This window comes from Hemibagrus wyckioides, linkage group LG06 (assembly GCF_019097595.1).
Source record: "Hemibagrus wyckioides isolate EC202008001 linkage group LG06, SWU_Hwy_1.0, whole genome shotgun sequence".
Classification (NCBI taxonomy): Eukaryota; Metazoa; Chordata; class Actinopteri; order Siluriformes; family Bagridae; genus Hemibagrus; species Hemibagrus wyckioides.
In genome coordinates this window covers 39,444,082-39,469,396 of record NC_080715.1, presented here as the reverse complement: position 1 = coordinate 39,469,396, position 25,315 = coordinate 39,444,082, and the positions used below count along the sequence as shown (strand labels likewise).

Genomic DNA, 25,315 nt, shown 5'->3' with positions numbered 1-25,315 from the left:
TCCTCAGTGACACTGTCTCTAAACCATACAGCATGGCTGGTCTCACCACTGTACTAATAGAAAAACGATACGGTCAAAATGGTAAGGAATATTGCATTCACAATAGACAACGATGACAACAGTTCAATTCTTGGTGGAAAGCATCGATGAAACACTTTTTAAGAAGTGGAGATGATCCTTGGGAAACTTGGGACTATTTTACTAAATAAATAGAGCCTCAAACTGAGAAATATGATTGAACAAAATCATGTATTATGTTGCACAAAAGATCTACAGAGGCTGAAAAATACCTATTGTTCCATTATACATTATTCTTCTTATGTTCCTTTAACTGACCTCACTGAGTGGAACATGGGCATGCTCGATCGTGGATTTGGGACGAATTCATAAATATTTAAATTAAGAGATAAAGTGCAGTGCAGATGAGGAGCCTCGTGAGGGAAATGACAGCGAGTGGCACAAACCTCCTCCATGGAGTCAATGATGCAGGAGAGCTGTTCATCACGCAGGGATTTGAAGGTGCGAGCTCTGTGGAAGGTAGACGAACAGAAAAATCACATTTTAGGCTTCTCCAAAGCTGTCAGACTCGAGAACACTTAAAGATGTGACGGTGTATTGTTATTGAACATTTCTTTAGATGTCTAAATCAAGGGGTGCATGGAGAACATCAGAACAGTTGATTGAAATGATGTGGGTTAGCACTGTAGTATTTGTCCTCTGAAATGATCGTCTACTCATTCTAATAACCTTATTGTCCTGTATAAAAATAGCCAGTTATTGTGCCTGTTAGTTTGTTTTTTCTCTATACACAGAGAAAGAGAGAAAAAAAGAAAGCTCTCACGTCTTTAAGAAGCCCATTAGCTGCTCTCGCTTCTTTTTGGACTTGATTGCCATGATGCTTCTGTATATCTGTCTCTCAATGCACCATAATTTAACCGCCGTGACAGCTGTTGGGTAACGACAGACACAGAGGATGGCCAAATAAATGATGGAAGCAAAACATGAGACAGAAAAAAAAGGGGCTGTATCACAAGCTATCAACTTGAAGCTAAAATCGTCTTATTCCTGAGCACACAGCTTGGTGTTACACCACCATTATTATACACACAAACTGTAGTCAGAAAAGCTAGAAAAAGCTCCACCGGTATACTATATTACCTGGAATGGAAAGGAAATTATGGGCATTGAATTTTTTTTTTAATGAGCTATTCCTTTAACGCCAGGGACTGACCTTTGACCGAAGCTGTTCGTTTGCAGTTGTACAAGATGGCCAGCTCCCCGAAGACATCTCCAGAGGTCAAAGTTCGCAGATTACGCCCTGCCTGAGTAACTTGGAGTTCTCCAGCTGCGATTAAAGGTGTTAGGTTTATTTAGACACTCATTAAAAATTCTTACCATACAAACACATGTAATAAACACACACATAAAGACAAGAGAGAGAGAGAGAGAGAGAGAGAGAGAGAGAGATTCTCATTAAAAATATGTGGTTTAAATACAGAAATCTGAATGTAGATTTAGATCAGTAGTCAACTTTGGCCCTTTGCTGATGCCTTTTAAGACATTTATTAAGACAACAGGTAACTGGTAGGGGTCTGGTGTCCTGTAGTGGTTAGTGTCATGGTATTTGATATATGAGGTCCTTGGGTCAAGTCTTTATGTTTAGTTTTCCACCATCTAATAGTATTGCATGTGGGCCTTGGTTAGAGTCTCTGTGTTTAAACACTTCACTGGTTTGCTTTGAACCAATAGCACTGCCTTCGAAGTGTAAGTCTTAGCAGCAGCAGCTTTAGCTTTAGGTCAGGTGTAATTAGACAAAGGTGAAAAGGTCTTTAAATCAGCCTGATTGTATGAGTTCCCCTGGCTCATATGGATGAGCATTGCCTCTGGCTTAGAAGACTTCTGGTTCAAACACCAGCTGGAGCTCTAATAAATGAGCATAGACAATTCTCACTGTCTGAGATGCCAAAAGACAAAGTGGTGCATGAGGAACAATGTGGAAAGTGTCTGAGGGCATGAGAAACAATGTTGGAGGGTGTGATGGCTCATGTGGGGTGATAAGGAAGGTGTTGGAGGGCAAGATGGCTTGTGGAGCAATATGGAAAGCTCCTGAAAGCAAAGTGGTGCATGAGGAGCAATGTTGGGTGGTTCATAAGGAGTGATGTGGTATATATATATAAATATATATAAAAAGGCAAGGTGGTGCATGAGGAGTGATGGTGATTTAGGAGGATGTTGTGCAAGGTTCTTTAATTACTTCAGTGGTGTGCTTTGAGATGCTTATTAATACAAACGTCTAATAAGCAACCACACCCTCCATCCTCAAGTACTGTAGCGGCTAATATCAGTCTCTGAGATGTAAGCCTCTTGGTTTGAGTGTCTTTGCTTTTAAAATTTATATGCCATGGACATGCTTTGAACTATTTATTAAGACAAAAGTCAAATACACAACCATGGTGTAGCTTTGTGGTGGTGTAGTGGTTAGTGTTACTGTCGCCAGTGTGTGAGATCAAGTCTGTGTGTCTTTGGATTTAAACACTTCACTAGCTCAGTGTTAAGACAAAAGTCCATAATTAACAGCTCCTTTTCTTGCCTCTGGGATAGAAAAACACCAACCAAACGTCCTGCAATGGTTTAGTGTCAGTGGATAAATTCTTTAGCAACTGTTTTCAAGCCATGTATTAAGACAAATGTCCAAAAAGCAACAGCTAGAGTAGTGTAGTGGCCTTAGATGTATGAGGTCCTTGGTTCAAGCAACAGCACCATTCTTACCTCTGAGTTGGGAGGGTGCCAGTGACATGCCCTGCATTGGTGTAGTGATTAGTATCATGGACTCAATGTCCTCGCTTTGCATCTGTGTGTTTGTGCTCAAACACTCATTTGACCAACTGTTTTGGAGCTAATTTTTAAGACAAAAGTTCAATATGTCAGCACTATAGGTGATGGTGTAGTGGTTAGTGTTGTGGTTTCTGGTGCATATGGTCCTTGGTTTGAGTCTGTGTGTCTTTGCTTTTAGAATTAAACATGTCACTGGTGCATTTTGAGCTATTTATTAGGACAAAAGTGCAATAAGCTTTAACAGCTCAGGTACTAGAGTAATGTAGTGGTTAGTGCTGCAGACACCGGTCCAAGCCCCTGCTTTTGGTGTTTACATAATGTTTAGGGTCAGGGTTAATAAGACAAAGGTAAAACGATCTATTAAGCACTCAGCTTGCATGAGTTCCTGTGGCTCATATGGATGAGCCTCACCTGTGGCACAGAAGCTTGCTGGGTCAAACTGCTTGCACTCCATGAGACAAGTGTAGACGGTTCCGGTTGTTCAATGTGAAACATACCAGACGGGCAAAGTGGTGCATGAGAAATGATGTGGGTGGTGCAAGACTGTGAGATTGCTCCTGAGGAGTCCTGTGGAAGGTACTGAAGGGCAAAACAACTCCAGTGGAGTGATGTGGAAGGTGACAGAGGGTGTGGTGAGGACCCCTGAGTGATGTAACTGCAGAAAGGGCGGGGCATGAGAGGGGATAGAATAAATGGGGCCATAAAAAAAGACATGGTGATTAAATATTTTTGTAGACTCCATTATGAAGCAAAAACTGCTTCCAACTCTAATCTCTTTTCCTTCTGATGAACCTTCTGTTCCTCCAGGGCCTTCCACTTCCTTCTTAATGCAGTCTCGTGCCCTCTGACACCTTCCATCTCAGGGTATCTTTGTGCCCTGCGGTACCTCTAACATTGATCATCATATCTTGGAGTTCCAGGTTGGGTTTGAACAAGCTAGAGGCAATGCTTATCCACATGAGCCATAGGAACTCACACCAGCAAGCTGCTTTATAAACTTTTTCACCTTTATCTAATTAACCTTGAACTAAAGCTAGAGTAAAGATGCATAGACTTGAACCAGGGACCTTACACATGCAAGGCCATGGCACCAAGCACTACACTACTGCAGGATAAGCAGTGTATGTATTTATTAGACTTTTGTCCCAACAAACAATTCAAAGGGTGGCAGTGAAGTGTTTAAATCTAAAAACACAGGCATACAGATTCAAACCAGGGACAATACATATCAGAGTCCACAGCACGTTCCACTACAGCACCAGTGCTTGGACCTGTGTCCTAATAAATGGTTCAAAGCATTAGGGGATGAGGAAGTTTAGCACTATAATATGGCTCGGAGTTTATTGCTCCATTTCGCATCCAGGTGAACAAACACAGACTTGCTGTTTTTCCAAGTAAAAATTTAATTAAATTAGCAGATTGACATTAATACGTTTTCCACCAATAACAAATTTGGCATTAGATGTAATAACACACACAGCTGAAAAACAGATGTCAGGTGTATGTGCATGGTTAGATCCTCCAATTCTTTTTTTTTTTTTTTTACACCATACACATCAGCATCGTCTCCTGAGCAAAAACATTGTGGGGACCATAATTTTGATCCCCACAAGGATTTTGGTCTCAGCAGCACGAGTGCACTAATTTGTCATGGCCCTCACAATATAATAAACAAACACACACCTGCCACAATGTACATGCTGTCACCCTCTGTGCCCTCTTTAATGATGTCATCACCCGGACAGCGGTCCAGAGAGGTAAGGAGCTCCACCATCATGCTGATCTGCTCTTCATCAAGACGTCTCAGGAAGTCGTTTTTCTGCATTGCGTTAATGATCTGAGCTCTTTCACTGCACACACACACACACACTAATTGTTTACTACTAGACAAGATATATCCAGCTCTATAATTAACAAGGGAATTGTACAGGATAAGAGTTTACCTGGCTGTTTTTTTGACCCTGGTGGTCGAGATGTCCATATCATCTGGAATGGGCTCCGGAGCCATGACGGCTGCTCGGCTCTGCCGGACCTCCACACTGTCATTGCTCAACCTCTGAGACAATTCTGAGAAGGGAAACATACAGTCCAAGTGTTTTACGGTTTAGTTGGGACTCACTTAATATCCATCATTCGGGTTGATTTTATAAATCAAGTACCAATTGACTGCTTAAAAAACATCAGCACTGATGAGTTCTCAAATCTGATTGGTCAGACGGTGTTATTTACGACACTTCTATAGTAGCAATTTATTGATAAAAAATCGTGTTGTTTTTTAACAAACAGCAACGTGTATTGCAAGTGGTGCAGTTTTTTGCAACAAGACATTTATGAATTGTTTAAGGAAGACATATCAATAAATATTAATGTCATCGTTGGAAAATGGTGAGGTATAAGAATTCAGGACATGCTTTTTTGGAAAAATAATCAGTTTCAGGATGTTAACGCCCAGTATCGCACACCACCACATCCCTTTACTGCTTATTTCCTATTACATGCTTGACACATGGTGTTTTATTCCCAATTTATTAAACCCTAAACCAAAGGAGGCTAACTCTAATTAATATTGTTTGTAGAAGCATGTTTGGAATCAGATAGAAACCATGCTTACTTTAAGGAAGCGTACAGTAGTGTAGGAGTGTACAGAGGTCTCCTCGACTGTTTGTTCCCCTCACTAATTAAAAATAAACCAGAGATCCAGAATTTTTTTCAAATCCTTTAAACATTGATCCGTTATGCGTTGCCCAGAATAAGTACTTCCTGTTCAAACGCGCTCTCTCTTTCTCTCATACACACACACACACTCATGCATACCTTGACTCTGGAGCTCCTCCAAGAGTTTCTCCTTCTCCTTCAACTTGGATGCTGGAGACAGAAAATAAGAACTATTACTAACATAAAATCAGAGGAAACCCATGCCTAATTTCCATTTATTCCAACATCACACGACTACATTTAATAAGAAGAACTACACTTTCTACAGAACATAACGTCGGTTTCTGTTATTAAGGCGACTTTCTTACCCAGGTCTTGGTTTTCGTTCTGCAGCTCCTGGTTAATTTGGCACTGCTTCTCCAGTTTCTGCCGGAGTTCCTTCAGCTTGGCCTCCATGTTTGTCCCTGAATAAACACACAGCAGGAATAAAACAACCAGCTGCAGCACAGCGCCCGTGGCTTTCATTAAAACCTCACCCAAAAAACACTAAACCATCTGAGGACGGAACTTCGGGGCTGAATTCATTTCAGAAGGGTCATGAAGGCAGCTCGAGAAATAATTATGCAATTACAAATAAACCCATGTGCTAAGAGGAAGAAATGATGAAATAAAACAAAATAACCACAGATGCTCAGATTGAGCATTAAAAGGAATTGTTTTGAAATATTCTTTATTGCTCACATATACATTACAGCACAGTGAAATTCTTTCTTCGCATATCCCATCCTTGGAGGTTGGGGTCAGAGCACAGGGTCAGCCATGATACAGCACCCCTGGAGCAGAGAGGGTTAAGGGCCATGCTCAAGGGCTTGATCCCCCGATCTTCTGGTCAACAACCCAAAGCCAAATAATCAAAATTTCAGTTTAGACATTTTTCCCATTCACACCAATGCAATCAGTTAGACCAGGCATGCTAATTAGGAGCTGTGAGGCTAATGTATCTAACAAGGAATAAAAGTCTAGCTCACCTTTTACATAAAAGCCTTTACAGAAACATTAACATTATCAGCTGACATCTTTAACATGAACTAATTATTCCACAGAGTAGAAAAGACCCCAAGCCTTCAAGAATTATTTCTTGTTCTTGGTGAGAAATCGTGTCTTGTCGCAATCCAAAAGCTTCAGTGTCGCATTTCGCAATTCAAGGATTTTTGACCAATCAAACAATTTGTTTTTTTAACTCCTACATTAGCGAGAAGTCTGATTATTCCACATCAGGTTGTTAAAACAGTGCCACCTCTGAGTTTCTATGCACCGTTCCAGAAATTTCTTTGTCTGCTTTACTTCAGTTATTCGTTTTTATAACTGAATGAATAAGAAATCACACATACTGTGGAACTGTAGAACACCCCTCTGGACTAAATAAGGTGATTTAATGTGAGCTTTATTCAGGATTTAATTGTACATGCACAGCCCATGAGCTGAATTTGGAGCAAATGCAAGCAAGTCAATAAAACATGACATGCCATTTAATGCCGTTTTTGAAAAATGACTCTGCCTTAATGTATGTATACTCATGTGGATACCCACAAAGCTCATTAATTAGCACACACACACACACACGCACACACACACAATGCTCCCTGGAGTATAGACTACATCTCTTCACTGTAGTTGGGTTAATCTGGGTAAACACTTTTCCACAGAATTTCAGCTACATGTGTATATATATTTTATTAATATATTGTGTATAATATAGTTTACACTACAGCGCTGTTGAATCCTCGAGTCCTAATTTTTGATTTTAGACTTACATTTTGAAATACACATGCTTGTTCATGCTCATTACATGCTCCTTTTAATATATTATGGTTTCTATGGTAACAGTTTAACTGCGACGTTTTCTGTGAGATGTTTAAGGAAGGAGTGCTACGGTCGGAAAACTTGGCTCATCTATTTTGTTTTGTTTTCGTATAACATTCACGAGAGAAAGAAAAAGAGATCCAGTGATGGAACGACTATTTATAGCTGCTATAACGAAAGTGAGAACAGGAACTATCAAGATAAATGGACAATAAATAACAATAAATGAATAAAAAGTATGATGTGCCATTATTTAGTCAAAATAAAAATATAGTCACTGGCGCACTGCTGTTGTATTTGATGCAGTAAAATAATAAAACACCTCAGGTTGGTAACATTGACTTACACTTCCCTTTACACTACCCTTTTGCGCCGCAGTGTTTTTACCCCTCTGGTGTTTGACCACTATCTATCTCTCTGACTTGTCTGTGAATACTATCTTGATCTTAGCTCACTGTGCTCCACACACACACACACACACACACACACACAGGTCATAGAACACACCTTAGTGTAATCATAAAATGGGAAATAAAGTCATCAGGTAAAGGCAAATCAAACAAAAGTAACCTCTTAATTGCCTATGATTGCTGTTCAGAGGATATAAATGGGTGGGTTCAAGGCTGTGTATTATATGTCTCTCTCACACACGAAAACAATCCTGACCATGTCCTTACAACCTGACCAATCCTAATCACTCCCGCAGGAATTTGTACATATCAATCCTGCTCAGGAAAGAAATTTGACTGTGCTCCTGCTGCCAAAAGATTTCTGACTGATTTATCAAATCCTGGAGGAATTGACCAATACCAACCACTCTTGAAAGAATTCTGACCAATTGTGCCTGCTCCAGATGGAAGTCTAAGCAGTTCCAACCTCCCCAAGGACTGATCCCTCATGTGCCCAAAACCTGTTCTTGACAAAATTCTGACCAATCAGAATATTTCCTGGGGGAATTCTAAATAATCCAAACCACTCTCAAGGGGAACATTATCAAACCATCCTGATCCGAAAGGAATTTCGACCAATCCTAATCATTCCTGAAGGAATTCAGATCAATCCAACCACTCTCGAAGGTAATCTGACCAATTCTTCCTGCTCCCGAAGGAATTCTGATCAATCCTAATAATTCCTGGAGGAATTCTGACCAAACTAAGCCATTCCCAAAGGGAACCTGACCAATTCCTCCTGCTCCTAAAGGAATTCTGACAAATTCTAATAATTCCTGGAGCAATTCTGACCAATCCAAACCACTCCCAAAGGGAATCTGACCAATTCCTCCTGCTCCAAAAGGAATTTTAATCAATCCTAATAATTCCTGTAGGAATTCTAACCAAACTAAGCCACTCCCAAAGGGAATATGACCAATTTCTCCTGCTCCCAATGGTATCCTAACTAATTCTAATCATTTCTGGAGAAATTCTTTCCAAACCTTCTTCTTCACAAAAGATTCAAACCAATTCCTTTCCACTTCCAATGGAATTCTGACTAATCCCTCCTGCTCCCAAATAAATTCTGACCAAACCCATCCATTTCCAAATGGATTCTGACCCATTACTCCTGCTCCCAAATAAATTCTGACCAACCCCAACCAATGACCAATCCCTCTTGCTCGAAATAGAGGTCTGACCAATCTCGACCATTTTAAATAGAATTTTGACCCATTACTCCTGCTACCAAAGAAATTCTGATCAATCCCTTCTCCAGTCATTCACTGGATAAAGTGGGGATTAATCAGAGAAACATCAAGTGTTTCATCAAGCAACTTAATCTCAGCAAAGCTACTAGGGTTAGGTTTAGGTTCAATATGTTTAGGCAGAAATGTTTTATTTTTATTTTTTATATTTTTGGGGCTAGATCAGAGTTTTAAGACTTAAGTTCACTGTTGAGAGTAGCGTGTCTTATGGCCCTTGGTTATGTTTTATGATTTATGACCTAGGTGTCAGTCGGAGGCCTTTGAAATCACAGAACAACATGCCAATTACAAGAACACACACACACACACAAACACACACAGCAATTTCTGCAGTGAATGCTCTCAAATGATGTTTACTTCAAACCCTTATCCAATAAGTAACAGATTATTGCTGCTGAGTATTGCTTTGATCAACTAGAAATTCGGTCTATATTAAAACCATGTGATAATACACTATTATGTGAGGGATAAAACATTCGAGCAAGCGCTATTATTATTTTCCAATCACACCCTGAGAATTTTTCTATTAAACAAGAGGCACTTTTTCATTTATTTAGAATCTATCAAAACCTGGGATCCAAGCAACAATAAATAAGGCACTGGTTATTTTCCTGTATACAGTACAGTCAGGCATAGAGGACATCCTGTTATCAGTTATTCATCTAATCTTTAGAATGATACAAGTTTCCTACCTGGGCAGGTGAAAAAGGCTTCCGCTTACATCCGCTCCCTCTCAGCTTTCTAGATTTCACTCATGAGTCGGCTCCAGTTCGCACATACCGCAGCTAAACAACTTCATTCCACGCCTCTGCTCTGTAATTCTCCAAGCGTCTTTAACTCCATAGACGATTCTGTGTCCTTATCACAAACAACACAGCCAGAAATCCCTCACGGTTTCTCTGACATTGATCATTAACCCTGCTCCTCCGCCCTCTTTCAACACGTAGAGAGAAGGAACCATTGCTCTTATTGCCAAGACTGTCGTCTGGATACTGGATACACCTTCGCATATCTGAAATATTTTTGTGTGTAGATGTGTATAAACAAGCCCCATGTCCATGCAGTGCTGGGAAATCATATTAATCTACACTTTCATCCACTCAGGCCATCCAGAGTGATGAGCATCTCGGGGAGCTTGGGGAAGAAAAATCAATAACCACCATTTCCATTTTTCTGAGTGTGTGTGTGAAAGCTACATGCTATACAGCAGATATAATGCTTGGAATAAACTTTACAAATGCTCACAGTGACATGCAGAATATTTTACATAACAATAAAGTACAGTTTTATTGAACTATTGCACCATATAAGTAAGAATTATTAAATAAAACACAACAGGGCATGTGCTGTTATAGGGAAATAATTAATACCAGAGTGGATCCAAGTGCAAACTGAATTTTTTTCGCCTCTTAAACCACAAAACAAGGACCTGATATTGATTGTTATAGCAGCTTTAATAACTCTAGAGTCACTTTTTCTCTCAATTGACAGAGATACACTATATTGCTCCAGATCATTGAATTCAGGTGTTGTTTTTCAGGGGTTGGACTCGACCCCTTAGTTTAACTCTTAATGCTTCAGCTTCATACCAAGACATTGTGGACAATTTCATCCTTTGTGGGGACAGTTTGGGGATGATCGCTTCCTGTTCCAACATGACTGCACACCAGTGCACAAAGCAAGGTCCATAAAGACATGGATGAGAGAGTTTGGTGTGGAGGAACTTGGCCTGCACAGAGTCCTGACCTCAACCCCACAGAACACCTTTGAGATGAATTAGAGCGGAGACTGTGAGCCAGACCTTCTTGTCCAACATCAGTGCCTGACCTCGCAAATACACTTTTAGAGGAATGGTCAAAAATTCCCATAAACATACTCCTAAACCTTGTGGAAAGCCTTCCCAGAAGAGTTGAAGTTGTTATAGCTGTAAAGGGCGGGACAACTCCATATTGCATTCATGTGCATGGGCAGGCGTCCCAAAACCTTTGGCAATACAGTGTATAAAGTGATGCTCACAATGGAGACTCCTTCCATGTTAAACATTAAATGAAACATCGAAGTATAAAAAATAATTGCATCTTTGAATCAGTTCAAGTGCTGCTTTTGCTGTACAATTCCCTATGAATGAGCTGTTACTATGGAAACGATGAAATAGAACATTCGAATATTATCCACGTGTAATATATTATAAGAATACTTTTCATCATAAATCAGTTTGGCTCGAGTTCATCTGACTAAAGATAATTTTCACAAAACATTATACATCATCACAGTGTCCACTTACCATCCCGTTGTTCATCCGTTATAGTTTCAGCTGAACATTTGCAGATTTATGAGCCTGAGTTAATGATTAATGTTGAATATCTAGGCCAAGAGAACAATATGACTTCTCTCTAAAAATTAAGAATTTCCTCATGGATTATCAGACGAAAATCAGACGAACATTCACGCCTCTTCCTATACCCAGGAGACATATAATAGTATGTAGATAAGATAAAGGAATATATGTTCCAGCCTGCAGTAATGATTTGTATGCTGGTGTTTGGTTGGCAAAGCAAAGTTTATTGGCTTGAACGTATATGATTAGCAGCAGAAGGTGTGGGTTTTCTGTAGAAGTTTGTCTGCAAATCAGATTTAAAATCATCAGGATATTTTAAATAAATCATGTAAAGTAAAAATAAATTATTGCTACCTTCTACCAAAAGTTTATAGTTTTTGGCACAACATGAATTATTGTGCTATTTATTAATTGTTTATTTTCAAAAATTTTGATATTATATTTATATTTAATTTATTATATTATAAATTAAACATACATTTATTAATATTTATATTCAGATAATCTCCACTTAAATAAATTCATCTGGATTTCTGTATTAAGTAAGAACTTAATTTCATTTACAGAGGCTCTGTTATAGGAAATTAATCAACACCAGACAACAAGATTCAGTCCAGACTAACAACACAAATAATTTAATACTGTCCTTTGAAAGGAAAAAAAAAAAATCTTCACCAAACCTTTTCTTTCTGTACTTTCAGTTCATTAATTTTTCAGTTCATTCCAGCTGTGAAGCATGGTAGTGGGAGCACTGCAATTTGGAGCAGCTTTTCTGCTTCAATGAGAAAGCCTGCAATCACTGCATGTAAAATATGCATCAGAATCTCTCGCAAGAGGCTGTGAAAAGAGCTTAAAGTGTACTGTTTATTTAAAAAATTGGGTTGAAAATGGGTTGCTGCACAAAGCAAGGTCCATAAAGACATGGATGAGTGAGTTTGGTGTGGCGGAACTTGACTAGCTGACCTCAACCCCATAGAACACCTTTGGGATGAATTAGAGCAGTTGGCCCACCCACTGCAGCTGTAACAGCTTCAACTCTTCTGGGAAGGCTTTCCACAAGGTTTAGGAGTGTGTTTATGGGAATATTTGACTCTAATTCATCCCAAAGGTGTTCTATCAGGTTGAGGTCAGGACCTAATGGGCCTTGCTTTGTGCACTGGTGTGCAGTCATGTTGGAACATGAAGGGGTCATCCCCAAACTGTTCCCACAAAGTTGGGAGCAGGAAATTGTCCAAAATGTCTTGGTATGAAGCTGAAGCATTAAGAGTTCCTTTCACTGGAGCTAAGGGGCCGAGCCCAACCCCTGAACTCAATGATTTGGAGGGGTGTCCCAAAACCTTGAACTAACAATGAACTACCTTCAGTAAGTGAAGTGTGTTTCCTAAGTAAGTATATTATGTGAGTAAAGTAAGTAGATAAGTAAAAAAAAAGCAAAAACAATGATGCAGTTCTGCTTTAAGCAATTTATTGATGCTTCAGTATTAGACTTCAGTGCACTATGAACACTGGACTATATTAAAACTTGGTGAGATTTTATAAAAAGACCAAGGCAAGAGTGGAAGGCTTTATATACCAACACAGTGTGTATGGCACAGCATACAAGTGTAAATATAAATCTCTAAACATCAAGAGAATGTTCATGTGCATTATAAGCACCTGGTTGTCAAACACACACCGTTAGCTTCGACTCTTCCACTTGGCCCGATGTCAGCACAGTTATTTGGTATGGTCACTGCTTGTTCGAGTTCAGAATATCTAAAAATAACTCTATACTGTATGAGTATTTTTAACTGTCCAGATACTGTTAAGGAACTGTAAGTGGTCACAGATATAAACAAACCAAGACGACAAACTATAGAAGGTTAGTGCATCATTTTGTCTGTAGAGCTCGGGGTTTGATGGCTGACTCCAGATCAGCCAGTTCACAGGAAACAAATGACTCAGGACCAGAGAGTAAATGGCTCAATTTGACACTTCTACTTCAATTCACACATCAGTGCTGATATACTGCAACATTAACAGCATGAACACAGGAAAAAAAATGATTTCCGCCAAAAACATACTTAATAAATCAGTCTGATAAACAAATAAACACTAAGCTGTAGCCTGTACAAAGACAATTAAGTGCTTTAATATTCATGGCCTCTTTTATAGTAGTGCAATGAACCAACCAATGAATCAATATTCGGGTGATTCCATGATTCATACATGATTCCTCCTGATAATACATTTACAAATATGTTTGTTAAGTAAAGCTTAAAAGCATTTTGAAGACAGGGAAGGTCTCCTTCATAAATGTTTATGTACATAAATAGCTTATAAAGAGCTTGAAAACATCCTAGTAGTTTTAAACTGAAGCGTAAATCAATTTAATATCTTGTTATGATTCATCCATTATATAGTTCAGGAACTCATCCTGGTTACTTCAACCCTATAAAATATTTGGATCACTCTACAAGTCACATGATCAACGCTAAGTTTTCCTGAAGATCAATGCGAAGAAGATAATCAGTAATGCAGTAGAACCTCGGCATACAAATTTAATTGGTCTTTAGGTGAGAATTTGTATTGAAATGAATTTTCTCATAAGAAATAATGTAAATGCAGATAATCTGTTCCAGCCACCCCAAAATATGACTAAATACGAAGCGTATGGAAACTGTATGGTTGCTTACAAACACACAGAACTGACCCAAGCCAAGCATTCCATGTGGAGGGTCCTCACAGGAAGTCGTGCCACCAAGCTTGGGCTAAAAATAGAACAGACCACTCACGCCACTAATCTGTAAACAAAAAAACGCCCGAAAAATCACTTCGCTTTTGAACGCATGCTGAAGGCAGGGTTGGTATCGTGGGTTGACTCTTTCCAAATAGCTTTTGCTGACTGATAAAAATTCGTAAACTCGGTTCGGGTTGGCTTTGCCTGGCTTTCCACAGACGCTAAGTTATGAACGGCACCTGGACGTACGCGCAAACCTTCGGTTTGTTCATATACCGATGCAAATTTCTTGCAAAATTTCAATCTTATGGGGAAAATTTGTAAGTGAGATCATTCGTATGCCCAGGTTCCACTGTATTGTAATATTAAATGAGAAGGTCAGTTTGAAAGTGAAACATCATTAAGAGCATTTTGTGTATCATGTAATACTATGTTTAAAAATTTATATTAATCTCATTTAGAAGCACAATTTTCAATTTGTCAACATGAGATTGATTAAAATACCTTCTTTTTTTTCAAGCTAAATGGCTCTATAAATCATCAAATCACCCGCAAACATTTGTTCATTTTAGCCCAAATAGCAACACTGTGTGCTGACTAGAAAAGCTGAGCATAATAACAATCCGGTTGGTTGGTTGCCCTTGTTATCTTGATCCCTACACACTCAAATATGAGGCCATGTGCTTTGCTAATGCAGGAGGCAGTGACAGCTCGATAGCGGAAACTGCCTGACAAGTGGCATCGCAAGACAGCAGAACAGTGCATGGGGGTGCCAAAACTTTTGCAACAAGCTCGATTTTGTGTGGTTTGTAGCACTGCGGGTGCTATAGAGGTCTGTCTGGTTCAGAGGCACAGCATTGAGACAACGGAAATAATAATTAAAAAAATAAAAAATAAAACACATATAATATCATGGTACAGGATATCAAACATTTAAAAATCTTGATATGAAAAATTAAAAACAAGATTTTTAAACCCACAATAATAAGACCACCATAAATGATTGGATAATAATAATAATAATAATAATAATAATAATAATAATAATAATAATAATAATAGGCATTCAGAAATCTGTCAGATTTCTAAGAAAATCTATGAATATATTCAGCATATAAATTAATCCAAAAATTAAACCTTCATGCAAATGAAAGAATATTCTACATTATTATTATTATTATTATTATTATTATTATTATTATTTTATACGATTGTTCTGATTGCATTTGACAGTGCTATGATCAGATTTGCATAAATAAACAGTTTAAAATAACTGTTGAATTTAAGCCATGTATAAATTCCTTTCCTCTTTTCACAGAGTGCAAAATTGCACGTGTTATAATAACCCATGTTTAATAACGATGGACATAAAAGGTTTAAATCAGCCTTGTCAAGTTTTTCCAGATTGGAAAGGTTGATGCGATAGTTTCAAGTACTGGATGAGAACATTCATCATCATTTCATTTAAAAATAAAAATAAAAAAAATCTTTCTGATATACTGACATGAAGGGATAAATAAAGGACAATAACGATTGCCAATTATTGTTATATTTAGAATAAATGTAAAAAATTGTTTCTATTCCTATCTAGTCTACTTACTAATACTACAGGGAAATTTCACCTAAAAACATGTTCATGCTTGTGCTTCATCACAGATATGCTGGAATGTTCGGCTAAGAGGTAAAAATAGCTCTGGTCTAGATTTTCTGAAAATTGATTTGGACGAATTCTTAAGAAGAACTGGATGAATTCATTATTTTGCTTTTATTAACTGTGCAGCATTGGGGGAAAGAAAAAAAAATGCTAATTGAAGTTGTGTTCTTTGCTGGTATCGGAATTTAGCAAACTTTATAAAACTGTCGAATTTTTTATTCATTTATTTATTTATTTATTTATTCATTTATTTATTTATTTTCAAGATGATTATTTGACTTTTTTTGTATTACTGGTCGACTGGGGAAAAAAATAAAAGCCGTGCAACATATAAATTTATATGAAAATAAAAAGATGCAGATTTTGGACATTAAAACGCCTTATGGGGTAAATAAATAAAAATATTGTGCATGTTTATTTTTCTGTCTAAATTTAGATTTATATTAATAACAAACTTTTAAATTAAGATATCACCTCTGAGTGACCTTCATTGAAGAGCATTTAAGTGAAACTTCCCTCTATTGAGGTTTTGTTACCTGAAATCTAAACCAGAGAGGTATACTGATGGTTAATTAAATCCTATGTGAATGAGAGCTGCTGTGATGTTTGTGCTACTTGTCACTGCTGCTGTTGCTGCTGCAGGCTTCCTTCAGGTCCTCCTGGTGCTCGAATGCGGCTCGGACGAACTGACTGAACACTCGATCCATGTAACCTTCGCCGTGCGGGAAAAGACCCTCGAGGAAGCCGATGTGTCCTCCGTGTGATGTCACCAAGAGAGCCACGTTCGGCGAGCGCTGAGCCTGAGCTACTGGGAAGGCTGCGGAGACGGAAAGAACAGAGTCGAGATGAATACACATGTTTCACACAAGATGATGATGATGATGGGATTGTGTTTCGCACCATGTTCTGGGGAGAAGGGATCATCAGCGGCGTTGAGGCACAGCACAGGGACAGCCATCTGGGGCAGTTTGTAACCCGGACTGGCGTCTTGATAATAATCACTGCATGACTTGTAGCCGAACATCACAGACGTGAAGCGCTCATCAAACTCCCGAATGGTACGAGCCTGGACACGAAACGTCCCCATCATGAATGCTTTAACAATTTATATTCAGCAAGAATATTAAATAATTCTCAAATCTGATTGATCAGAACTTCTCCAATAGCAGCACTGACATGTGTAACTTTTGCTATGTTTTCTGTAAGGAAATGTTTGGAAGGAGTCTCCAGTGTCAGCGCTTTGTAACAGTCAGAGTTAAAGCTTTAACTTTTCTAATACAGGAAAATCTTCTCAACGGAGATTTTATGCTCTCTGTAACATGACAAGCTGCATTTTTTAGTTTATAGCTGCTATAACAAACAAGAACTTCCACAGATTTATAAAGTGAGGGAAAAAATTATTCGATCCCCTGCTGATTTTGTACGTTGTACACTGACAAAGAAATGATCAGTCTGTAATTTTAATGGTAGGTTTATCTGAACAGTGAGAGGCAGAATAACAACAAAAAATCCAGAAAAACACATTTCAGAAAAGTTCTACATTGATTTGCATTTTAATGAGTGAAATAAGTATTTGATCCCCTATCAATCAGAAAGATTTCTGGCTCCCAGGTGTCTTTTATACAGGTAAGGAGCTGAGATTACAGTAGGAGCACTCTCGGGGAGTTAAACTCAGCTGGTTAACTGTATGAAAGACACCTGTCCACAGAAGGACGCAATCAGATTCCAAACTCTCCATCATGGCCAAGACCAAACAGCTGTCCATGGATGTCAGGGACAAGATTGTAGACCTACACAAGGCTGGAATGAGCTACAAGACCATCGCCAAGCAGCTTGGTGAGAAGGTGACAACAGTTGGTGCGATTATTCCCAAATGGAAGAAACACAAAAGGACTGTCAATCTTCCTCGGTCTGGGGCTCCATGCAAGATCTCACCTCATGGAGTTTCAATGATCATGAGAACAGTGAGGAATCAGCCCAGAATTACACTGGAGGATTTTGTCAATGATCTCAAGGCAGCTGGGACCATAGTCACCAAGAAAACATTTGGTAACACACTACGCCGTGAAAGACTGAAATCCAGTAGCACCCGCAAGGTCCCCCTGCTAAAGAAAGCACATGTACAGGCTCATCTGAAGTTTGCCAGTGAACATCTGAATGATTCAGAGGAGAACTGGGTGAAAGTGTTGTGGTCAAATGAGACCAAAATCCAGCTCTTTGGCATCAACTCAGAAGGAGGAATGCTGCCTATGACCCCAAGTACACCATCCCCAGGTGACAGGACAACCGCACCGCATCAAAGGGACGATGGACGGGGCCATGTACCATTAAATCTTGGGTGAGAACCTCCTTCCCTCAGCCAGGGCATTGAAAATGGGTCGTGGATGGATATTCCAGCCTGAGAATGACCCAAAACACACGGCCAAGGCAACAAAGGAGTGGTTCAAAAAGAAGCACATTAAGGTCCTGTAGTGGCCCAGCCAGTGTCCAGACCTTAATCCCATAGAAAATCTGTGGAGGGAGCTGAAGGGTCAGCCACAAAACCTTAATGACTTGGAGAGGATCTGCAAAGAGGAGTGGGCCCAAATTCCTCGAGATGTGAGATGTGTGCAAACCTGCTGGCCAACTACAAGAAATGTCTGATGTCTGTGATTCCCAACAAGGGTTTGCCACCAAGTACTAAGTCATGTTTTACAAAGGGATCAAATACTTATTTCACTCAATAAAATGCAAATCAATGTAGAACTTTTTTGAAATGTGTTTTTCTGGATTTTTTGTTGTTATTCTGTCTCTCACTGTTCAGATAAACCTACCATTAAAATTACAGACTGATCATTTCTTTGTCAGTGGGCAAACGTACAAAATCAGCAGGGGATCAAATCATTTTTCCCCTCACTGTATGTAACTCTAAATGGATAAAAATAACCAGACGTTTTTTTTTTTGTTTTTTTTTTTTTTTAATTTTTGTGGTTTAAGAAGATGAATAAAAGTATGACATGAAGTGTATTATTGTATCCTTCAATTAAAACAACATGGAATAGTGAAATCTACAGCAGAGTGCAAAGGTTTGTGCTCCCCTTGTATTTCAAATGGGGAAAAACTAAAATTTAGCCAGATGTTGCAGTTAATCTCTCTTATCTACAAATGAAAAAAAATGTCTGGAGCTGGGGAGAAACTGATGATCTGAAACATCATCTGGTCAAAAATGCAAAGTTTTTCAGGGGATATCACAGAGACTGGAATCAATTATTTAAAAAAAACAAAAAACATTACTAATTTACTGTATATTTTTTAAAATACACAAATTTTATAACAGGTAAAATTATCTATTAAACTGACATACTGTAAAATGAATGAATGAATGAATGAATGAATGAATGAATGAATGAATAAATAAATAAATAAATAGAATGATGTCAGCAATATGAGTGAATACCTTTAACACGTGGTCTATGTCTATCACCTTCTCCAGGATCTTTCTGTGTCTGAGGACAGAGTGAGACACCAGCATTATCACTCCTGTTCACACTTAGAATTAAAGGTGCAATCTTCTTCTTCTTTCAGTTTTTCCCTTCAGGGGTCGCCACAGCGAATCATCTCTCTCCACCTATCCCTATCTTCTGCATCCTCAACACTAGCTTCATATCCTCATTTATTACATCCATATACCTCCTCTTTGGCCTTCCTCTTTGCCTCCTGCCTGGCAGCTCCATGTCCAACATTCTCCTACCAATATACTCACTCTCCCTCCTCTGGACATGTCCAAACCATCTTAACCTGTCCTCCCTAACTTTGTCCCCCAAACGTCCAACATGAGCTGTCCCTCTGATGTACTCGTTCCTAATCCTGTCCAACCTTGTCACTCCCAAAGAGAACCTCAACCTCTTCAGCTCTGCTACCTCCAGCTCTGACTCCTGTCTCTTCCTCAGCGACACTGTCTCTAAACCATACAGCATGGCCAGTCTCACCACTGTCTTGTACACCTTCCCCTTGATTCTCGATGATATTTTTCTATCGCAGAATTAAAGGTGCAATAATCTTTTTTAATTTTTTCGGAAAAATATGAAGAACATGACTGAAAAAAAATAAGTGAATGGAGCTGAACGCAGAAATCTGGACAGATATCTGTGTAAAATATTATTATTATTATTATTATAATTATTATTATTATTTTCAGATTCACTATCCTGTATCATGTTATTAAAAAACCCGCAAAAAATAAATAAATAACAGGGTTCATACTGATAAATAATAAAGAAATTCCACTCGATTTTTTTTTTTTAATTAATTATATTTTTGTATTTTTTTTGTTTGTTTTTAAGGACTATAAATTAGATTAAAATGTATTCTTCATTTTAAATTCCAAAAAAAATGATTAATAATAAATTTAACAACATGTCCGATGCACATTCTTTGTGTCTTCAAAAAGCCTATTTCTATATGGCGCCTTTTCTAGCATGATGGATTCAATTTGAGGAGAAGAATTTGGAAGGAAGATGAAGAGGAGGACACAGAGAAGACGGATGAAGAGGAGGAGAACAAAGAGGAGGAGGAGGATGAGGAGAAGGGTAAAGAGGAGGAGGATGACAGAGAATAAGGATGAAGAGGAGGAGGAGGATGAAGAGGAGGAGTAGGAGGTGGACAAAAAAGTGTAGCAGTTTAGCAGTTTCTAAATAATTTACTGACCATTTTATTGATTAATTCAAACTCTCCTTAAGCACCACTACATAAAAAAAATCACATCTGTACGACCCCTGCAATAATATGCAATAATAAATGAATCACACAGATAAAGATCAGACGAAACGAACCTGCTGATGGCGTGGCACAGGTTACTGGTGAGGTGGCGATTAAAAAGCAGCTTGTTGATTGGCTGCTCCAGCGATTTGGATGATTCGAACGAGTTCCAGCTCACGGACAGGGTGAGACCGGCGATCATCCTCGAGTCACGGCCTTTACGTGCCAGATAATTCAGCAACAGCATCCTGAGGGAGAGAAAATAGAATGTAATATATACGTGATTTAGAAAATAACTGTAATAGATAAACACTAGATGACTATCAATAGTTAATAAGGTTACTATTGCTGCATTATATAAACAACGTATGGTCTGTAATGCTCTCTTATAACTAATTATTCGAAAAAAATAAAAAATGACCAATATACCAGTAATATGAACCATAGTAATGTAATGCTTTACACTAGCACCACCTGCTGGCCGTAAAAATAAAATAGCCTCTTAGTGCTAAAATCTCTCACTCATTCACTCTCTCTCTCTCTCTCTCTGTGTGTGTGTGTGTGTGTGTGTGTCTTGGTTTCTCACCCCCCAAGAGACACCCCAGCTCCGAGCAGAGGGGCTTGTGGGTAAAGCTCTTTCACGTGATTGACAGCCGTTTCCACATCTTGAGTATTAGCAGCACAGAACGTAAGAGGTGTCTGAGAAAGAGAAAGAAAAAGAGAGAGAGAGAGAGAGAGAGAGAGGATACGTTTAGAGCAAGGTGAGTCAGATGAACTTTACGACATATTGAAGAGGCCTCTGCATTCTTCTGCTTGTTCCTCTGAGCTATAAAACCTGATGAAGATAAGATATCAGCCGTGCCTGACTCTACTAAAAAAATGGAGGGCAAAGAGGAGGTTGAAGCCAGAAAGGCACATGTGTGTGTGTGTGTGTGTGAGAGACAGGAAAACAGTCACTGTTACAAACCTGTTCCTACCCTGACGTTGATTAATTTCCTTTAATACCACATGCCTCAGAGAAACCACAAAGACTAAACACTTCCCATAAGAAAATCTTCTCATTGAGACCTTCAAGATCAACCATGTCAGAATTTACATGCTTTTGTTTAAATCTGTTTGCTCCAGGCATTTTCTTATGTAAGTTGCTGCTATGAAAACACATTACAACCAGAGCTTTAAAATAAAGCTTTAATTTATCTTCCAGTCGACTACTGTCAGATCTGCTGGTATGGAAAAATAAATCATCTAAAAATTCAACAGTGAAATAAAATATTAATAATAGCAACATGATTCATTCATTTGGCATAGAAAAAGATATTTTTTAAGCTGACACGAGACTGTTAGCTAAACATTTATAAATATTTATGCAAAGCTACAACAGGAAAAATAGAGATTTCTTCACCAGCAACTCTTCTCCTCCGAAACCCCGGTTGTTCATCACCACACACCTGAGAGAGAAAAGAAAAAGGTTTTCTCGTTATTTCTACATGTCTTCAGAGATCATTTGACCTTTTACTTTTCTGACATCTGTATACATACATATACCGATCAGGCATAACATTAGGAGCAGTGAGGGGTGAAGTGAATAAGACTGATGATACTCTTCATGGCACCTGTTAGTGGGTGGGATATATTAGGCAGCAAGTGAACATTTTGTCCTCAAAGTTGATGTGTTAGAAGCAGGAAAAATGGACAAGAGTAAGGATTTGAGCTTTGAGTTTAACAAAGGGACGAATTGTGATGGCTAGACCATTGGATCAGAGCATCTCCAAAACTGCAGCTCTTGTGGGGTGTTCCCGGTCTGCAGTGGTCTGTATCTATCAAAAGTGGTCCAAGAAAGGAGCAGTGGTGAACAGGCGACAGGGTCATGGCCGGCCAAGGCTCACTGATGCACGTGGGGAGCGAAGGCTGGTTTATGTGATCCGATCCAACAGACGAGCTACTGTTGCTCAAATTGCTGAAGAAGTTAATGCTGGTTCTGATAGAAAGGTGTCAGAATACACAGTGCATCACAGTTTGTTGCGTATGGGGCTGTATAGTTGCAGACCAGTCAGGGCGCTCATGCTGACCTCTGTGCACCACCGAAAGTGGCAACAATGGACACGTGAGCATCAGAACTGGACCACGGAGCAATGGAAGAAGGTGGCCTGGTCTGATGAATCACATTTTCTTTTACATCACGTGGATGATGCGTGTGCGTCTCTTACCTGGGAAACACATGCTACCAGGATGCACTACGGGAAGAAGCCAGTGGAGGCAGTGTCCTGCTTTGGGCAATGTTCTGCTGGGAAACCTTGGGTCCTGCCATCCATGTGGATGTTACTTTGACCTGTACCACCTACCTAAGCACTGCTGCAGACCATGTACACCCTTTCATGGAAACAGTATTCCCTGATGGCTGTGGTCTCTTTCAGCAGGATAATGCACCGTGCCACAAAGCAGAAATTGTTCAGGAATGGTTTGATGACCACAACAACCAGTTTGAGGTGTTGACTTGGCATCTGCGGGACGTGCTGGGCAAACAAGTCCGATCCATGGAGGCCCCACCTCGCAACTTACAGGACTGCCAACATCTTGGTACCAGATCCCACAGCACACCTTCAGGGATCTAGTGGAGTCCATGCCTTGACGGATCAGGGCTGCTTTAGTGGCAAAAGGGGGACCAGCACAATATTAGGCAGGTGGTCATAATGTTATGCCTGATCGGGGTATATATGCCTATGTACACACACACACACACACACACACACACACACACACACATACATATATACCTGTATCCATGTCGTACGGCTTGCTGGACCATGTGCAGGACATATGTCTGCTGGCTGTTTCCTGTCAGCCCGGGCAGGATTAGCACCGTAGGACGAGAGGAGGATTGTGGGTAGTTTGCGCTATCTGGGTTATCTGCCCAGTCTAGAGAGAGCTGACCGCCATCACCTGTTCTGATCATCTCACTGAAAGATAATTGGACAGAAAAAAAAATAAATAAATCACAGTCTGTTCTATTAAAAACTGCTAAACATTTACTTCATAAAGTCCATACTTGCGATACGTGACAGCAGGGCAGGACTTGATGAAGACACGTACGAGCGTCTGCACTCGGCCGCCCCAGCACCAGGGCGTAGGGCAAAACTTCTCCAAAACAACGGGGCAGTGGGTGTGTAAGAACGCCCGCAATCCATCAGCACACAACAACACTGGCACCTGCATGTCAGGGGAAAAAAAGCAAGTATTTATTAGAAATGATGTAAAACTATTCATTCACTATGGCTCCACTACAGTAGCACAACACCAAGTAATCATGTTAGCAATAGTACTGTTAGAAAGCGTCGTCAATATGGGCGTCGTCAATATGGTAGCTTAATGGTTAAGGTGTTGGACTGCTGATTAGAAGGTTGTGAGTTTTAATCCCAGCTCCACCAAGCTGCCACTCCTGGGCCCCTGAGCAAGACCCCGAGCCCTCAATTGGTCAGTTCTGGATAAATCGCTCTGGATAAGGACGTCTGCCAAATGCCAGAAATGTACATGCAACATAATCAGAAGAGCATAATATATATCACTACAAGGACAAGGACACTACCGGAGTTCTACAGTATTATAAAATAAAAAGAAATGAAATAAAAATCGCAAGAGATAGAAATGAATGAATGACAACATGCAAACTCCACACAGAAAGGCCCCTGCCTGTTCCAACCTGGGATTCCAACCCAGGACCTTCCTGCTGTGAGGCAACAGTGCTAAGCCAGTGTACTGCCCATCCATCTATCAATCCATCCATCCATATCTATCTATCTATCTATCTATCTATCCATCTATCCATCTATCTATCCATCTATCTATCTATCTGATTGAATTTTAAACCCTAAATCTATTTGTCATGAAAAAAAACAACTTGTCATTCTACAAACTCTTCTCTTTTCACAGTGCAGAGAGACGGCATTCATTCACTGGACACAACTTTCCACTGCTGTTAAACAGAATGACGGTGACTTTCGGAAACTTATAAAAACACCAAAGTTTTTAAAAATACTAAAAAGATGAGAGGAGGTGAGGTTGAAGGAAAGCAGATCACACTAATCATTTGCTGATTATTTTCCTATTACATCATGCCAAGGACTATTTAATCCCTTAAGGCAATACTACTACTACTACTACTATTACTACTACTACTACTACTACTACTACTAATAATAATAATAATAATAATAATAATAATAATGACTGACCTGAGCTTTGCTGCTGCCGAACAGGTACAAAAGTGAAACTGTAACTGCGCCTAAAACTACAGTACAGGGTGTAGAGGTGATCAACTCCACACACACTCCCCACAGCTCCGAGTGGAATAACCGCATTATTAACAATGTTATTAATGTGTATAATTAGGATTAATTTGTATCGAGTGCTGAACACACACACAGACACACACACACACACAGAGCCGGTGACAGATAAACAGCTTCCCCCTTTCAGAAAATGTGGGGCAAAGGGGACATGGCAGCAACTAGGGGGACATTTAAAAGTTTTTAAACTACGATATAGTGAAAAAATAATAAGTGATTAATTATGAATTTGCCAGCGCACGTGCTTGATAAACAACACTTATAAATAATATATAAACATCCCTATACAAAATGAATAGAATTGTTACTTAACGTCCCGGTGATTTCCAATGCGACAATTCCCACATATTTAGGGCACTATATAAGACGCAGAACCTCATTATGATGTACCCTAACGAGTGCGCGAATAGAGGCGGTAATGAAGCCGTTTGAAACCCGACCGGAGAGAAAGGACCCCCCACACACAGCTGTCCTT

At 39.4% G+C, this 25,315-nt stretch overlaps 2 protein-coding genes across 4 annotated transcripts in view; both read right to left on the bottom strand.

The window, feature by feature from the left end:
• The window catches only part of prkg3 (protein kinase cGMP-dependent 3), a 25,394-nt gene extending 8,880 nt beyond the window's left edge, over nucleotides 1–16,514 (bottom strand). The window contains exons 1-8 of one of the 3 annotated variants that reach the window (XM_058392812.1): nucleotides 16,376–16,514; nucleotides 5,859–5,954; nucleotides 5,650–5,700; nucleotides 4,779–4,902; nucleotides 4,519–4,685; nucleotides 1,232–1,345; nucleotides 842–947; nucleotides 465–528 (exon numbers count right to left, since the gene is read on the bottom strand). In XM_058392812.1, coding sequence (XP_058248795.1) covers nucleotides 465–528; nucleotides 842–947; nucleotides 1,232–1,345; nucleotides 4,519–4,685; nucleotides 4,779–4,902; nucleotides 5,650–5,700; nucleotides 5,859–5,946 — 714 coding nt within the window. In that variant the 5' untranslated portion in view covers nucleotides 5,947–5,954; nucleotides 16,376–16,514. Of the gene's footprint in view, nucleotides 1–464; nucleotides 529–841; nucleotides 948–1,231; nucleotides 1,346–4,518; nucleotides 4,686–4,778; nucleotides 4,903–5,649; nucleotides 5,701–5,858; nucleotides 11,851–16,375 lie in introns of those variants that run through there. The other 2 variants (XM_058392811.1, XM_058392810.1) reach the window with 2 other exon arrangements.
• LOC131354786 (phospholipase ABHD3-like) lies at nucleotides 12,837–25,315 on the bottom strand. The gene is made up of 9 exons (XM_058392814.1): nucleotides 24,727–25,315; nucleotides 23,544–23,704; nucleotides 23,272–23,454; nucleotides 21,900–21,945; nucleotides 21,084–21,196; nucleotides 20,572–20,745; nucleotides 19,197–19,245; nucleotides 16,661–16,826; nucleotides 12,837–16,577 (listed from the first exon to the last, which is right to left on the bottom strand). The coding sequence occupies exons 1-9, from the start codon at nucleotides 24,850–24,852 to the stop codon at nucleotides 16,372–16,374; spliced, it is 1,224 nt and encodes a 407-aa protein (XP_058248797.1). The 5' UTR covers nucleotides 24,853–25,315; the 3' UTR covers nucleotides 12,837–16,371.

Bases quoted from the DNA above. Each gene is read 5' to 3' on its own strand.
- LOC131354786 (XM_058392814.1), bottom strand. From the start codon at position 24,852: ATGCGGTTATTCCACTCGGAGCTGTGGGGAGTGTGTGTGGAGTTGATC. The intron at 23,455-23,543 runs GTATGGACTTTA...ATTATCTTTCAG, and splicing joins CCTGCTGTCACGTATCGCAA to TGAGATGATCAGAACAGGTG. The intron at 19,246-20,571 runs GTTCGTTTCGTC...CTCTGTCCTCAG, and splicing joins CTGTGCCACGCCATCAGCAG to ACACAGAAAGATCCTGGAGA.